This window comes from Pituophis catenifer, unplaced genomic scaffold (genome assembly GCF_029215685.1).
Source record: "Pituophis catenifer annectens isolate HBS135680 unplaced genomic scaffold, rPitCat1.0.hap2 SCAF_2, whole genome shotgun sequence".
In the NCBI taxonomy this organism is placed as follows: Eukaryota; Metazoa; Chordata; class Lepidosauria; order Squamata; family Colubridae; genus Pituophis; species Pituophis catenifer.
Genome location: NW_027256882.1, coordinates 22,468,705 through 22,485,363, shown reverse-complemented (window position 1 = coordinate 22,485,363; position 16,659 = coordinate 22,468,705). Strand labels below are relative to the sequence as shown.

The 16,659-nt window shown below is 41.3% G+C and overlaps 1 protein-coding gene across 1 annotated transcript in view; it reads right to left on the bottom strand.

Moving 5' to 3' along the window:
- The window catches only part of LOC139309995 (vomeronasal type-2 receptor 26-like), a 40,717-nt gene extending 26,309 nt beyond the window's left edge, over positions 1-14,408 (bottom strand). The window contains exons 1-5 of the mRNA XM_070934177.1: positions 14,316-14,408; positions 9,437-9,676; positions 8,264-8,563; positions 7,754-8,071; positions 1,877-2,104 (exon numbers count right to left, since the gene is read on the bottom strand). Of these exons, the coding sequence (XP_070790278.1) occupies positions 1,877-2,104; positions 7,754-8,071; positions 8,264-8,563; positions 9,437-9,676; positions 14,316-14,408 (1,179 nt within the window). The remainder of the gene's footprint in view (positions 1-1,876; positions 2,105-7,753; positions 8,072-8,263; positions 8,564-9,436; positions 9,677-14,315) is intronic.
- Between the last annotated feature and the right edge of the window lie 2,251 nt (positions 14,409-16,659).

The window sequence follows — 16,659 nt, the reverse complement described above, 5'->3', positions numbered from 1 at the left end:
CCTGCCTACTCCTTGGATACTTTGGAAGAAGATGGTTAGGCAGAAATGTGTCTATCCCGAGTCCACCCTGGAATGGAGGAGATGGCAAGATTACTGACTAGGTCCTGTGTGACTTGGCTATCAGGCCTGGAAGCCATCTTTTTCATTGCATCTTCAGGCCTGCCACATTTACTACTGTGGGAAACTGTAATGGGGGGATTGTATGGAGCCCTGAGTCCGAAATGAGAAAGGCGGTATAGAAATTTAAATAATAAATAATAATAAATAAATATACCGGTAGTCATAATAACATTCCTTTCTCAGAAAGTCAAGGACATCTTTACCTGCACCTGGAGGGTTAGAAGTGGGAGGCATCTCCAGTCAGCATGGTGTTTGGGTTGGGCCATGTGATGGACTTTTGGGTGTTGGGCAGGGACTTGAACTTTCCTTTGAGTGGGGAAATCCTGGAAGCTTTCAGATGTGGGTTTTCCCAGATGTGCCAATATGACATCTTCATTAACATGTAATTTTGGTGAAAGTCGAGCCTCGGAGTTTTCTTCCATTGGGGGTGTTACTTGGACCCCTGACATTGGAGATTAATTTACCTCAATGGAGAGCTTCATACTGTAGAAGCAACATCATTCTGTTTGTCATGGTGAAAAAACGGGGTGCTTCATGTCACTTCAACTGATCGTTCACAAAGTCACATATGCTTCTTGATAGCTGCTTGGCTTCTTCTACATTCAACCTCTCATTCCAATGAATTCTCCCAGCTCATATTATTGTTATATCCTTGGTGAAATTAATTCTGATAGTTAAATTAATAGTCCCTCCCACTCCAATACTCAAATTAGAAATGTCTTCTTAGCAAAGATCTGAAGGAACCTTTGCTCCTATCCCAAGAACTGTTTTGATTCCCATTCACCCACCTTCTTGGGTGGAAATGCTCCCTTCTGCACAAGGGACGCAGTCATAGCAACAGATTGGTTTTCCTTCCTGGACCACCTTGAAATAGCCAGGTTGACAAGGCTCCACACACTGGGAGTGAGGCAAGTGCTGAAAGTGAACAGAATTTGCATTCAGAAGCATCTGCAAAACTGATTAGTTATGAAATGAATTAGAGTGTTGGAATGGGATTGTCAGGTCCCATAGCTTATCTCGTCTCCAGAGAAGAGCAGCAGCGTTGCCTTGGAGACCAGCATTTATCACCTCCTCAGCCTGAGTATCTCATAATATCTTTACACTTTGAGATTGGCTTGATGATGTATTGGACTTTGGGAGGGGCTCTGTCTGCACTTTACTGTTTTGAGCGAACATGTTTAACTCAATTGATTTTACTTCTCCCCTCCTCTTAAATCATGCTTCCATTTCCCTCCATCTCCACATTTTTTTCCTCAATGTCCCCAGACCAAAGTCTTCTACTGTATAAGTCATTAAGCATCTTTTCCTTTGCTGGTTATAAATGAAAGAATATAATTCTGAAGCATGAATTTGAAGGCAGTCGGTCTTATATATAGTTTGGGATGGTGGAGTACATTGATTGAGATGTTGGACAAAACTACTGTGTTTCTCCAGAAATAATACCATGTCTTATATTTTTTGAATCCTGAAATCAGCGCTGGGCCTTATTTTTGGGGAGGTCTTATTATTTTGGTGTGTGTGGAGCAAGACGGGGCTCCTCTTGCTGATTTCCAGCTCTGTCTCCCTAACCCTAACTAGAGGAAATAGTGAGGACTGTCTGAGCATGTGCTTAAATATTTTTTGGGAGGGCTTATTTTTTTTTGTGGAGGGGACTTATTTTAGTGCATGCGCTCAAAAACCTGATTGGACTTATTATCAGGGAATGTCTTATTTTCAGGAAAACACGGTAAAGAGTTGGGAAAACCTCTTCCTCTACCTGATTGAGCCACTGAGGGCTCGTGATGGCTTCCTTGTTGATGCTGAATTTGACTCCAATGGTTCCTTCTCTGTCTAGACTCCCAAATTTCACTCTGGTGGTCGACTTATTTGGAAACCACACCCAGCTCACAATGTCAAAGTCAGCCATCAAATCTCCATTTTTATCCAAATACATTCCTTCTATGGTGTTGTTGTAGATCTGAGGATTCTTCAGGAAATGGTGAAGCTACAGAATATAAGGAAAGAGGTTTTTACACAACTGGAATCATCTAAACAAGTTGATGTACAAAGATATAAGGAATTTGGCTTATTGAGCTACAGCCCGTTTTCTTCTCAGGACACTGTACATAGATTTGTCCTTCAGGTACCAATGGCGGATGTTTTCCTTCCAACATCTGGCATTCCCAACTAGCCCATATTTTCTTGTTTTCTGGTTTTATTTCTCCCCTTAGTTCTCCTGAAGATAAGCAGATGGCAGAAGGGCAGGAGAAGGGAAATCCATCACCTACAAATATATTTACTTATATTATCTGTTGATATCCATGAGTTTTCCCTTCCTCCCTGAGACATCCTGCATAGCTATATATACATCGTTTATCTTAACATTATTTGGAGAGTTTCTCCTGTGCATATTGAATAACAAACACCACAGTGAGCCTTGATTATTTATTTTGAGTCCTGTGTTTTGAGTCCTGTGTTTTGATTCCACAAGAGAGATCGATTAACAGAGTTGGAAGGGACCTTGGAGGTCTTCTAGTCCAACCCCCTACTTAAGCAGGAAACCCTACACTACTTCAGAAAAATGGTTATCTAATCTCTTCTTATAAACGTCCTATGTTATGAATTGGCTTTTGGAAATTAGGATGTATAACATTATATATATTTATAAAGGTGCTGATACAACCAGTATATCCTTTCGCCTTTCAGCTCCAATCCAGGAGCCCTCAAGCAGCCGCATTCATGACAAACCATTTTTTACCAAATTTATATTCTTAAAAGGTAGACTAGTATAGATCTATTTCAAGCTATTTAGCTCTCATCAGCTAGTCTCCCTTTATTTCTTTATCAGCAAAAATATAAATTTGGTATATTTAATATATATAACTTGTGGCTCAGAAGGTTAATTCAACTGCCTAATATGCAGGAATCCAAGTTCGTAAGCTTATGGCTAGCTGATGAAAGCTAAAAAGCTTGAGACAGATCTATACTAGTCTCCCTTCATTTCTTTATCAGCAAAATATAAATTTGGTATAAAATGGTTTGTTGTGAATGTGACTGCTTGAGGGCTCCTGGATTGGAGCTGAAAGGCGAAAGTGAGCAGAATGCCCCCTCCCATATGTTGAGGTAGACCAGGTGTCTCGATAGAATACATATATATATATATATATATATATATATATATATATATATATATATATATATATATATATATATATATATATATAAAACCTGGCTAGAAGAAAAACACACATAAACCCTACGAAGAAGTAAGAAAATTGATACTGTGCCTTTACAGGGAGGATATGGGTGTGGCCTACTGATGACAGCTAACGAGCTAGAAATGGATCTATTTAGGTCTCCCACCTAGCAGTGAGAGCTTGCTAGGTGTTAGAAAAGAAAAAAGCCCAGAACCGAGTAGATGAGATTCTACTGAGCTGGAGCTACAAAAAAACCCTTGGCTACGTAGGGAAAACCTGGCTAGAAGAAACACACACACACACACACACACACACACACACACACACACACACACACATATATATATATATATATATATATATATTTTCTTTTTTTTCTTTTTTCATAGGCTTTTATGTGCATATTCTTTCTAGCCAGGTTTTACCTATGTAAACTTAGTTGTTCTTCAGCCCTAGGTTCTGTGAAATCTCATTCACAAGTTCTTGGGCCCTTTTTCTGCTGACAAACTGCAACTCTGTGTTGCTTCCTGGGAGACCCAGATAGCTATTTCTACCTCTTAAGGCGTCATCAGTGGGCCACACCCACTTCCCAATTATCCTCCCTGTAAAAGGCATAATGTATCTTTTTTCTTTTTTCATAGGCTTTTATGTGCATATTCTTTCTAGCCAGGTTTTACCTATGTAAACTTAGTTGTTCTTCAGCCCTAGGTTCTGTGAAATCTCATTCACAAGTTCTTGGGCCCTTTTTCTGCTGACAAACTGCAACTCTGTGTTGCTTCCTGGGAGACCCAGATAGCTATTTCTACCTCTTAAGGCGTCATCAGTGGGCCACACCCACTTCCCAATTATCCTCCCTGTAAAAGGCATAATGTATCTTTTTTCTTTTTTCATAGGCTTTTATGTGCATATTCTTTCTAGCCAGGTTTTACCTATGTAAACTTAGTTGTTCTTCAGCCCTAGGTTCTGTGAAATCTCATTCACAAGTTCTTGGGCCCTTTTTCTGCTGACAAACTGCAACTCTGTGTTGCTTCCTGGGAGACCCAGATAGCTATTTCTACCTCTTAAGGCGTCATCAGTGGGCCACACCCATATATATTTTCACAGGCATATATGTGTGTCCAGTTAATATCTCGGGTTTCTTCCCATGTAATGGCAAACATATCCTTAAAAGGGTAGTAGCGACATTTCGACGAAACCACATTTGTCATCTTCTGGCTGAAGTTCTCAGTTTGGTTCTTATGGGCAAACTGTGTGATCGTAACTGACGTTTTTCTATGAAAAGAGGCAAAGGTGTATTCTGATTGGTTGACAGTGTTGTTGTATTCTGATTGGCTGATGACATAGCTGTATTTTGATTGGGTGGAAGTGCTGTTGCTTGCTTGTGGGTTAATGGATAAGTTATGCTGGAAATGGTGGCAACACAGGCATTGTGATGAATCTTTGATCTATGGTTTATATTTTGTGTTAAGATTTGTCTGTCTATGAGAGCAGGTTTCCAAATAGTAGGCAGACGGGAAGTGTCATCACGTTTATTCATACAATATGGTCTTTTCTCTATTTCAATGGCCTCTCTGATTATTCTGCCATTGAGATGTTCTATTTTTGCAATTGTTTTTGTGTTATTAAAATTAATATTATGTCCTGTGGCATTTATGTGTTGTACTAATGATGATGTGTGTTCTTTCTTTTGTACTGAATTTTTATGTTCCTCTATGCGCACACTCATTCTTCTGTTGGTCTGTCCAATATATGTTGAGGGAAAGGAAGCACACGGGATTTCGTATATGCCTTGATCTTCTAATTCTATTTTGTCTTTAGGGTTTCTCAGAATAGACGATATCTTTCTATCTGTGCAAAATATGATTTTGATGTTGTGTCTGTGTAGTATTTTGCTAATTTTATCTGTTGTTCCTTTTATATAGGGTAAGATGGCTTTCCCATTGTTTTGTTCCTCTTGTTGATTTCTCTTCTGTTTGGGTGTTACATGCTGGATCATACTGATGATTTTGTTTCTACAGAACCCATTTGATGTCAGTACGTTAGTTAATGTTTATAATTCTGTTTGTAAATGTGCTTCATCAGCCAGACGTTTAGTTCTTGTGATTAATGTTTTGGCAACAGAGTTTATTTGTGCTGGATGGTGATGTGATTTAGCATTGAGATAGTGGTTTGTATGTGTCTTCTTTTGATAGATGGTATGTCCTAAGGTGCCATCAGATTTTTTATAAATTAATACATCAAGGAAAGGCAACTGATTTTCTGATTCTATCTCCATGGTGAACTTTATTTTGGGATGGAGGCTGTTCAAATATACTAAGAAGTTTTCCAGTTTATCTGTTCCATGCAGCCAGATCACAAAAGTGTCATCAACATATCTGTCCAATACATTTCCATTGCGAATGGCGAAGGAAAATCAGCTCCCATTCCTAAATGTATTAATATATAAGAGAACTGATGGCACCCTAGGACACAGTGTTTACCAAAAGAAGACACATACAAAAGAGCCTTAATAGTACAGTGGTATACGCACCCTGTTAATAACACAGCTGCCTGCAATTTCTGCTGGTTCGAATCTCTCCAAGGCTCAAGGTTGACTCAGCTTTCCATCCTTTCTAAGGTAGGTGAAATGAGGACCCAGTTTGTGGGGGCAGTAAGCTGACTTTGTATAAAATATACAAAAGGATGAAGGCTATTGCTTAACGCATTGTAAGCCGCCCTGAGTCTCTGGAGAAGGGCGGCATATAAATCAAATTAAAAAAAAATACAAATCGTTACCTGAACGCATACTCACACCATCATCCCTCACAAATAAGTTCAGTGGCAAAAACTTTAATCACTAGAACTAAACGTCTAGCAGATGAGGCACATGTACAAACAGAGCTTAAGACCCTCACAGAAGTATTAATGGAAAATGGGTTCCATGAAAATAGAATTAGAACTATAATCCAGCAAGGGACAGTAGGACAGAGCAAAACCCAAGAAGAATAACAGAATACGGGAACTGCCATCCTGTCCTATATAAAAGGGACCACCGATAAAATTAGTAAGATATTACGGAAACAAAAAATAAAAACAGTGTTCCGTACAGATAGAAAAATATTGATGATGGTGAGAAACCCTAAGGATAAAATTGAGTTGGAAAACCAGGGGATATACGAAGTGCCATGTGCCTCCTGTCAGTCATCTTATATTGGACAGACAAATAGACAAATAAGTGTGCATTTAGAAGAACATAAAAATGCAGTGAGGAAAGAAGAGCAAACTTCTTCTTTGGTACAACACATGAAAGCCACGGGACACAATATTGATTTTAATAAAACCAGAACAGTGGCGAAAGAGGAACATCTCAACAAAAGAATAATCAGGGAGGCCATCGAAATTGAAAAGAGGCTGCAGAATATGAACAGACGAGATGACGCCTCTAGGTTATCAAGTATTTGGGGACCTGCACTGAGAGAAACTCAGAAGAGAGGCAGAGATTCCAACAAGCAACCAGTGGTGTTGCAAGGCCTGCCAGAATTCTTCCTTCTTTGCAGAGGATGGCTAGCAATAGGGAGAGAGAGAGGATCGAGCCAGAAGACAGGCTGAGATCTCAACTAACAATCAAGGGTGCTGTGATGCCTACCAGAATCCTTTCCCCTCTACAGCAGACAGATAATAATAGAGAATCTGAGAAAGCTGGGCCTGTAACATGAAGCCAAGCAGCTAGGATGAGGAAGCAGGAAGAAAAACTGTTGTCCTCCAATCGGAACACAGAGTTGCAGGCTAGCCAGCATACGTCAGCAGCAGCAAATATAGAGAAGCGACAGCTCCGGCCCCACAACAGAGAACCCATAGCTTCTAAACGAAACAAGAGCCTGAAGATGACAGGGTTGTGAGCCTGTCGAAACGTTGCTTTAAGAAAAACTTTTAAAGTCACTGGTAGGATTTTAGCTGAGGTTTTAAAGGACCTTGCAGAGTGCTCTGTAAGGATTTTTAGAAGATTTTAAGATGGGATTTTAACCAGGATTTTAAATATTTTAACCAACTTATTTATAATGATGCGGGAAAACACCCGAGATTTTAATTTTTTGCATATGCACACCCGCAAAAACTTAAGAAGACAAATATGTGTGTGTGTGTGTGTGTGTGTGTGTGTGTGTGCGTGCGCCCACAATCTGGGTCCTCATTTGACCTATCTTAGAAAGGATGGAAGGCTGAGTCAACCTTGAGCCTGGTGAGATTCAAACTTACAGTAATTGCAGGCAGCTGAATGTTAATAACAGGCTTTAGTCTGCTGTGCCACCACCAGGCTCTATATATATATGAAAGAGGAGGACAAGGGATCTTATGAAAGAAAATGATTCATAAAAAGTATTTTTTTCTCAATGTATATGACATTTCTCAAAGAGTGTTTCAGGATGTTCATCATCTAGATGTCGCCCTTAGCAACATACATGGAACCGATAAGGAGATACCTGCCATGATTGAATGTTTTCAACTTCCACCTTGTCTTTTCTCTCCATCCTTGTCCTCTGGGATCGGGGTGAATTGACCACATTTAAGGCATGTGCCACAATCTGGATGGCATTGTAAGTTAAGGAGCTATCTAGAGAGAAGGTCTTTTCAATCTCCTGCTGAGGTAGAGTCTCCAAGTTCTCTTTCTCCGTACACCTTGTCCAGCCTTTCACAGACAAGGCAGGCTTCCCATATGAACAGTGAAATTTCTTAGTCATAAATGCTTTGATAAAACGATAGAAATCTTTGAAATCGTCAAATTTGGTCCTTTGGCTGGTCTGGATAAGAAAAGAAAAAATGATATGGGTGTATCTGAAAGAGAAACTATTATATGATAATTCAATGGTGAGATCCCACAAAGCGGTTGTGATCCAAACTATCCCTTCAATAGGCTTTCGCAAGGAATCTAATATGTTTTCTAGGAAAAAGGGTCCCTCGATGAACGTAAACTCTGAGTAATAAACCAATACATTGATTTGGGCCCACAGGTTGAAAACAGAAATCTGATACTTGAAGTTCTCATCGTTTAATAAGACGATTTGTGAAAAAACAACACAGATGCCATTCTGAGCCAGCACAGGAACGAAGGTCCTAATGAAATGTTCCCCGTTATCGGTGTCTGCAGCAAAGACGCCAATGAATGTCCATCGAAAATACAGCAGCAGTTTAACAATCCCCAGGTTTTGAGCACCTTCTTTGGGGACGGTCCGGTAGAAAAAAGGTAACTGAGTTTTATCACTCAGGACCGGTGAAATAAAAGTGTAGCTGATCTGGAGGGAAAAAAAAGGAGATTTATGTTTTATTTGGGGTTTTTACTATCCTGCTCTATGGAGGAGAGTGTTGGTCTCTGACAGAAAACCACTTGAAGAAATGAGAAGCATTTGAAATGTAGATTTACAGACGGCTGTTATGTATAAACTGGGTTAACAAAAATGACAAATGAGGAGGTGATAAGCCGCCTGGGAAAGCCAAGGGAAATCATCAAAGCCATTAAAAAGTGAATGTTAGAATATTTTGGACATGTGATGTGAAACCCAGAAAAATACGGCATCCTTCACTGAATCCTCCAGGGAAAGATTGAAGGCAAACGAGGTCCAGGCAGAAGAAGAACATTGTGGCTTCAAAACCCAATGGACTGGTTTGGACAAAACTCAGCAGCACTTTTTCATGTGGCTGTTGACAAAATAGGATTTGCCAACATGATCATCAACATCCGATGATGTATTTGGCAGAAGATGAAGACATATTAGATCCTGAAAAGATAATGTCAGAGCTTTGGTAGTGGTTAGAAGATTCCAGCCTACTTTGGTGGATTTAATAGGGGATCAGAAATGCAGAAAATGTAACTGTCAACAATGGATGTTAAGAAGAAATCCAGATCTCATTTTCTGAAAAGCTGATGCTTCCTTAGAGCCTGCATAGTGCAAGATCTGAGCAACGTGAAATATTACAAATTAATATTTGTACTCAATTTATAACTGTTAATTATTGTTGTATCAATATTTGTTCTTGCCTCTCTGAGAGACTGAAAGTTTTCATAAAGATTAATTCTTCATCTTAATCCATGCTTAATTAACATTTCTAAGGAGAAAATCTCCTTAACTGCTCTGGAATAAACTTGCAGCCATTCACTGGCTCTATACCTGTGGGATTTTGTAGATGCCCAATATGGCAGCCATAAGGATGGATGTATCAGAGTTGGTCTCTTCCAGCAGAACCAGCATGTTTCTCTTCCTTCCGCAGCTGTAGTTGGGAACATTGGCCTCTCCAGTCGAAAGCAAATCCAACAGACCATCGAATGTCAACATTCTGTCTCGAAAGTTGTCATGGAGGTTATAACCCAGGGTGAGGTTGGGAAAGAGAAGAGGATCTTTGTTGATTTCCTGAATGGCAAAAAGGAAGGATAGAATTTTCCAGTACAACACACCTGTTTTCCTGAAAAGATACATGGATTTTGCCATGATGTTACATTCAGTGAAATAACCAACCTAGAACTAAGGAGAAATTTCCTGACAGTGAAAGCAATTAACTGGTGGAAGGGCTTCCTTCCCAAAGTTGTGGATGTTCCATCACTGGAGGTTTTTAAGAAGAGATTGGACAGCCTTTCGTCTGGAATGGTACAGGGCAGTGATGGCTAACCTTTTTGCCATCGCATGCCAGGAAGGGGGGGAGGGTGAAGTCCATTTGCGTGTGTGCCCACACCCATAATTCTATGCACCCTGCCCTGTGCATGTGCTAGAAACCCCCTCCACCCCAGCTCCTGTCCCCAGCCTCCAGAGCCTCTCCAAGAGTCTCTGGGGGTTGGGGACAGCAAAAACGTCACTTCCTCTCCAACTGGGAGTTGGGAAATGGGCTGTTTTAGGCCTCTGAAGGGCCTCTGAGGGAATGGGGAAGGCTGTTTCTGCCCTCCCCAGATGCATAGAGAGGATCGTGAGCCATGTCAGAAAGAAAAACGGGCCTTCCCCACCCCTCGAGGCCCGCCGGAGGCAGGAAATAGCCTGTTTCACTGCTTCTGGTGGGCCCATGAGGCCCAAAAATCAGCTGGCTGGCATGTGCATGTGCGCCAGAGCTGAGCTCACGTACCCACCGATATGGCTACACATACCACCTGTGGCACGTGTGCCATAGGTTCGCCATCTCGGGTATAGGGTCTCCTGCTTGTGCAGGGGATTAGACTAGAAGACCTCCAAGGTCTTCCCATCCAACTCTGTTCTTCTCTTAATGCATTTCATATGTGCTATTGTGACTGCACAGGTTTTTGTCCCCAAAGTTCCTCTTCTCTACTTAGATTATTTGAAAGTCAAAACAGACACACTCCAGACAATCTGGGCACTGTTGTCACTTGCACTATTCACTCAACCTCAGTTTGAGAAGTCAAAAAACATCCCAGGAAAAGATTTTGGCAAACCATGTCTGAAAATGTAGCTCAGAAATCTGCATGGACCTCACCATGTAGGAACCAGGATTTGAGATTCCATCAAAGGGCCATTATGCATGTATTACATTTTTAAAGTGTGCATGTATGGGTGTGTATAGACTGAATGTGTGAATGAAGTTGGGGCAGAAAAGAAAGCATTTAAGAATTGAACAGAAGTACTAACTTTCCCATTTTCTCTTGAGTAAATGGTCTCGATCCCTGTTTGCTTGAGAGAGTGGATAGAGAAAACAGAGGGCCTGCTCAAAGCACTTTGATATCAGTGGAACCAGAGGTGAGTCAAGAAGGAGCATATGAAGATGCCCATGTCCACATCAGGGAAACAACTACTAGCTGTGGTGACTTTGGAGAAATCCATGGATCATTGAAGAAAACAATAGCAGAGAATTTGGGAGAAAGACTGGAGTCACCCAGGAGCTGACTGCTGATGTCTTTGGAATTGCGGGTTCTATCTTTCTGGAAAAGTTATTCATTCAATTTATTCGATTTATGAGGCATGTCAAACTACTACTCTGCAATAGCATTGTGGTCTCCTGGCTACTGTAGCAACACCAGATACTAATAATAATATTAGATTTATGTGCCGCCCATCTTGTCCAAAGGAGACTCTGATAGCTATCTTCTAGGAAAGACTCAGAAAAGAAATCAGTTTTTTCTCTGAATTGGGATCCAGAGGTATTTCACGAGAAGAGTCCTCCACTCCTCTGCTCACAACAGAATACCTTATGCCACCAGGCTTGAAATTTTGGGCTTGGACAATCTAGAACTACGCCGACTATGGTCTGACCTAAGCATAGTTAACAAAATTGTCTGCTACAAAGTCCTACTTGTAAATGACTACTTCAGATTCAACCACAATAATACACAGGGAAACAATAGATACAAACTTAAGGTAAACCGCTCCAAACTCAATTGCAGAAAATATGACTTCAGCAACAGAGTGATCAATGCCTGGAATGCACTACCTGACCCTGGTTACTTCCACAAACCCTCAAACCTTTAACCTTAACTTGTCTACCGTGGACCTCACTCCATTCCTATGAGTTCTCTACGGGGGCATGCATAAGTGCACCAGCGTGCCTACCATCCCTGTCCTACTATCCCATTTATTTGTACTCATCTCCTGTGTTCATGTCTATACTTATACCTCTTTTCTCGTACATGTTTGACAAACTAAATAAAATAATAAAATAAAATAAAATAAAATAAAACCTCACTGCTTTCCTCTTTCCCCATTTTTCCTCAAAGGCAACGTAAGATAACATCAATCAACATCATGAGACTTACGGATGAACCTTTTTAGAAGGACTCAAACTGAAATTCTGCAGCTCAGGTTGTAGATTAATTGTTGCAGAGAAGAGCCCACCGATGAGATGATCTCCTGGCCTGTAATGATTGAGTGGGTCTCTTTCATCCTTTCCCAAAGTCAAGAAGCACTTGGTGCTGAGCATCCCACAGGCTGCCTGGGGCAACAAAAGCTCCATCAGAAGCAGAAGCAGTGGGTTCATTTCTGGGTTAGCCAAAGAATTCCCTGCCTTGCATCTGATCTCAGAATCAGTAGAGCAGAAGCATTTGGAGACGTTGAAAGCAGATTGCTGCAAGACTGACTTTACTAATATAATATGAATTCCAGAGAGAATTTCCCCAATAATGGAAACTGGACCAACGCAGAAGCAGAGCTCCTGGTGTCCATGAAGCTCAGTCCAGCTTTCCAGGGTGACAAGACAACTTGTACACTCACTTTCCTGATGCTGAATGTGTTGCTGCTGAGTCTGTTGACCTCCTTCAGACAATTTCCAGAGGGAAAAAGAATCCCTTGACATTTAGCAAGAAGGCAAGAGAGAAATCACTATCATTCTAATAATTAGCTGGGGAAGTAGGAGTTTTGCAAAGTCCTCCCTGCAGGGTGAACTTGGATCCAACTGAAAAAGTCCCAATGTAACTCAATGTAGTGGATTCCCAGAAAGAATCCACAACCAAATTGTTCTGTGGGCATTTGGGACACCTATCATTCTGCTGGTTGATTTCCAGTTGTTTTTCTTTTATGCTATTATATGTGACTGGTTTATTTTATAAAGTTGTGCTTTTGATGTGATGAAGTTACTGTTTTCTTACTGTGGACTTTTGAACATTATGATGCTGATGTGGCCTTAACTTACTGTGCATTCCTTAATATTCAGAACTTTATGTTTTAGGGTGGATAGTTTATTTTTTTATTGTGAGCTGCTGTGCATCTGTCTGGAATTGAGTGCATACAAATCAAATAGATGTCCAGATGTCCGTCCATCCATCCATCCAACCATCCATCCATCCATCCATCCATCCATTCATGTAAGGTCCCTGTTCTTGCCAAAATGAAAATCTAATGAGTAGCATTTCACCCTGAGTCTTAGAAAACATCATCCTTTCCTTTCCTTTCCTTTCCTTTCCTTTCCTTTCCTTTCCTTTCCTTTCCTTTCCTTTCCTTTCCTTTCCTTTCCTTTCCTTTCCTTTCCTTTCCTTTCCTTTCCTCTCCTCTCCTCTCCTCTCCTCTCCTCTCCTTCCCTTCTTTCCTGTACGTATCTTTTTCCACTTTCATCCACTCCATCAAAAGTTTCACTCCAACAGTGAATCTGATGGAAGAAGAATCTGCTGTCAACGCAGAAAGCATCTCTGGCCTGCTCTTGAGTTGCTATTGGCAAGGGGGATGGGAAAACGAACTCTGTAGCTGTGGTGAGGCAGCATGTCAGTCAAACCAAAAGCACATTCCAGCTATATCTCTGTTAAGGCTGTCTCCATGGTTATCCACGGTGGCCAGAGAAGAGTGATCTCTATTACACGCGAAATTGCTTCGATGGAGAATGTGACTGATGAGACACCTTGGGGGGAGGGGGAAAACAGGGTCAGAGCTGGACCGTAAATTACGTGAAGTCAGAGTTGGCTTCACTTGGAACGTGCTGACATGAAGCACCTAATGAATAATTGGATTTCTTTTGAAGCTTGGCTCGAGGCTCATGATTTAATTAGGGCATCGGTTAGAATCCTGACATCTACTTTATGGTAAACGCTATTTTGCTCTTTTCAAATACTGAAAAATACACCAAATTTCCTGTGGATCAACCTTCAAACATCAACTGAGATGACAGCATAGCTAAGATTGAATCTCTGTTATGAAGAAAATTTGGGGATCATTGTAGTTTCCCTTTGCCTTGTTTCTATTTTTGGTAACAGGCTTAATCTTGGGAATCATTTAATTCCCAAAAACTCACTTACTGAAAGCTAACAGTCAGGATCTCCTCTATTTTATTTATTTATGTACCGTATTTTTTTGGAGTATAAGGCACACCTTTTTCCACCAAAAAAGAGTGTGAAAATCTGGGTTCTTCTTATACTCCGAATGTAGCCCCGCCCAGCTTCTCAAATGGAGGTTTCAGAGGCTGAAAAAAGGATCAGAAACGAAGCTTCAGAAAAGAAGCCCCCAAACAGAGCTTCAGAGGCTTTTTTTTATGAAACTGTGTCACAGCATTTCAGAGGCAGGAAAAAAAGTTTTTAGTTTGAAACATGGTTTACAGAGTCACCATCTTGCTCCTGATAATCCTTTTACTGACCTCAGAAGGATGCAAGGCTGAGTCATCCTTGAGCCAGTCAGGATCGAACTCCTGCTGAATGAGCAAAGAGTTAGCCCGCAATATTGCTGTCATGGTTGACTCGCTACACAGTCTTGCTTTTTTGTTGTTAGTTGTGAAGTCGTCTCTGACCCATCGTGATCCAATAGACAATGTTCCTCCAGGTCTTCCTGTCCTCTTCCATCCCCTGGAGTCCATTTAAGCTCACTCCTACTGCTTCAGTGACTCCATCTACCCACCTCGTTCTCTGTCATCCCCTTCTCCTTTTGCCCACAATCATTCCCAGCATTAGGCTCTTCTCCAGTGAGTCCTTCCTTCTCATTAGGTGGCCAAAGTATTTGAGTTTCATCTTCAGGATCTGGCCTTGCTTGCAACCAGACAACTATAACAGGTGGGGGAAGGGAAGGCCTTGGAATCTAAGGGAGGCTTGGGAAGGAAATTTGGAATGCAAGTGTGTCAACTGGAAGTCTGAGACAGGTTCAATATTTCAAGGTCACCAACTGGGCATGTCTGAGGCAGACAGACTGTTCCCAAAACAAAGAAAGTGCAAATGCATGGTGGACAATGGACAATGGCAGGTCCAGGGGGGAAAGGGAAAGTTTTCCTATGCTATTTTGACAGGAAATCATTAGAACTGGCTTTTCTCCTGTACCTACATGGAATCTTCAGTAAAGTTACCTTATTTTTCGGAGTATAAGATGCATTCCCCCCCACAGAAGAGGCTGATAACTTGGGTGCGTCTTATACTCCGAATGTAGCCCCACCCACCAGCCCTCCCGCACCCTTCAGCCTCAGCATGTCCTCTTCCTGGCTGCAGAGATTGCCACAGACAACAGCTCTCATTCTCAGCCTCCAAACACTCCGTTTGAGAGCCGTTCAAGGCTGCGGGGATTGCCAAAACACATCGCCACTGATCGCTGCCTGTGCACATCATGTTTTCGGCCTCTGTGCATCGTGTTTTAGGCTTCAGCATGCCCCATTTTTGGCTTCTGCACATCATGTTTTCGGGTTGCGATGGGCGGCGATGTCCTTTTTATGATCCCCGCAGCTATGAACGGCTCTCAAATGGAGCGTTTGGAGGCTGAAAACGCGAGGCGCGGGGGCCAAAATGGCAACTCATATTTGCCAAAGCTACTGTTTTGTTTTACTGCTTCCGCGCTTCACCGGCTTTACTAAGTGGAGCTCCCTCTGACAATCAGCTGTGCTTTTCAAGCTGTTTATCAACCCCAGTGCTCGCTTACAACCAGCCAACTAATGTGTGCTAAAGCTGACCAGGCTAAGGACGCTAGCCAGATGAATACTTGGTAGGCAGAGGCAGATTTTTTTTTTCTATTTTCCTTCCCAAAAACTAAGGTGCCTCTTATACTCCGGAGCATCTTATACTCCAAAAAATATGGTATACTCTTGGTAAAAAAATGTCCCAGGAGTTTCCTTTGCTGTCTAACCCAATGGGACAATTGACAACTGCATTCTAACTGACTGACTGACTGACTGACTGACTGAAGCTGATGTAGATGGGCTGTTCAGTTGCCTTTTTGTTTTGTAACTACATGAACTTAGTGTAGATATAGAGTTAAAGGCAGGGCAAGCATATCATTGACTGGGAATCTTGGATTCTGCGAATCCTGAATTATGCCTACTTTATCACTTTATGGCTGAAGGCTGTACAATTTAAAGCTTTGTTTTTAGTTTGTATCTTGTTGCAAAAATGTATGTAAAACTTGTTGGTTTGAGAGCTGTTGTGCTTGAGGCGTAAAATATTCCTGAGCATCTTTTTTTGGTCAGAAATAAATATTTTATTATTATCTCCATCCTCCGTGTGTTTTATTGGGCCTTGCATACCAGCCCTGAATCCAGAGATTTGGAATGTTTCCAAAAATTTCCTTTCTTGTGCAATAGATTCTCTTTTCCAATTTCATTTTGGAAAAAAAAAAATGTGTAGGTATCTTCAGTGCTTAGCCATCCTTTCCCCTTTCAATCAAATATTTCATATCCTGCCAACCGAAACAGGGTTTCTTGTCAATTCATTGCTTTGCTTACATAATCTCTCCTGTCACCTTTCTCTTTGCAAGCAGGAACATCATACCACCATCTCCCACACAATCCTGACCTCTTAGTTCCATTGTGGGGTCTATTAGTCTCAACTCTCCGCTGATAAGGCTCCCGCCTCCCACTCAACCCACTATGGAGGAATGGCTGGTGAGTTTGGTAGAGTAGCTGAAATGGATAAATTAACTTCTTTGATTAGAGATAGGAAATGATCTACAGTAATTGATATCTAGAAGCCTCTTATACATTTCTTCATAAAAAAATGCCAATAGAGAAT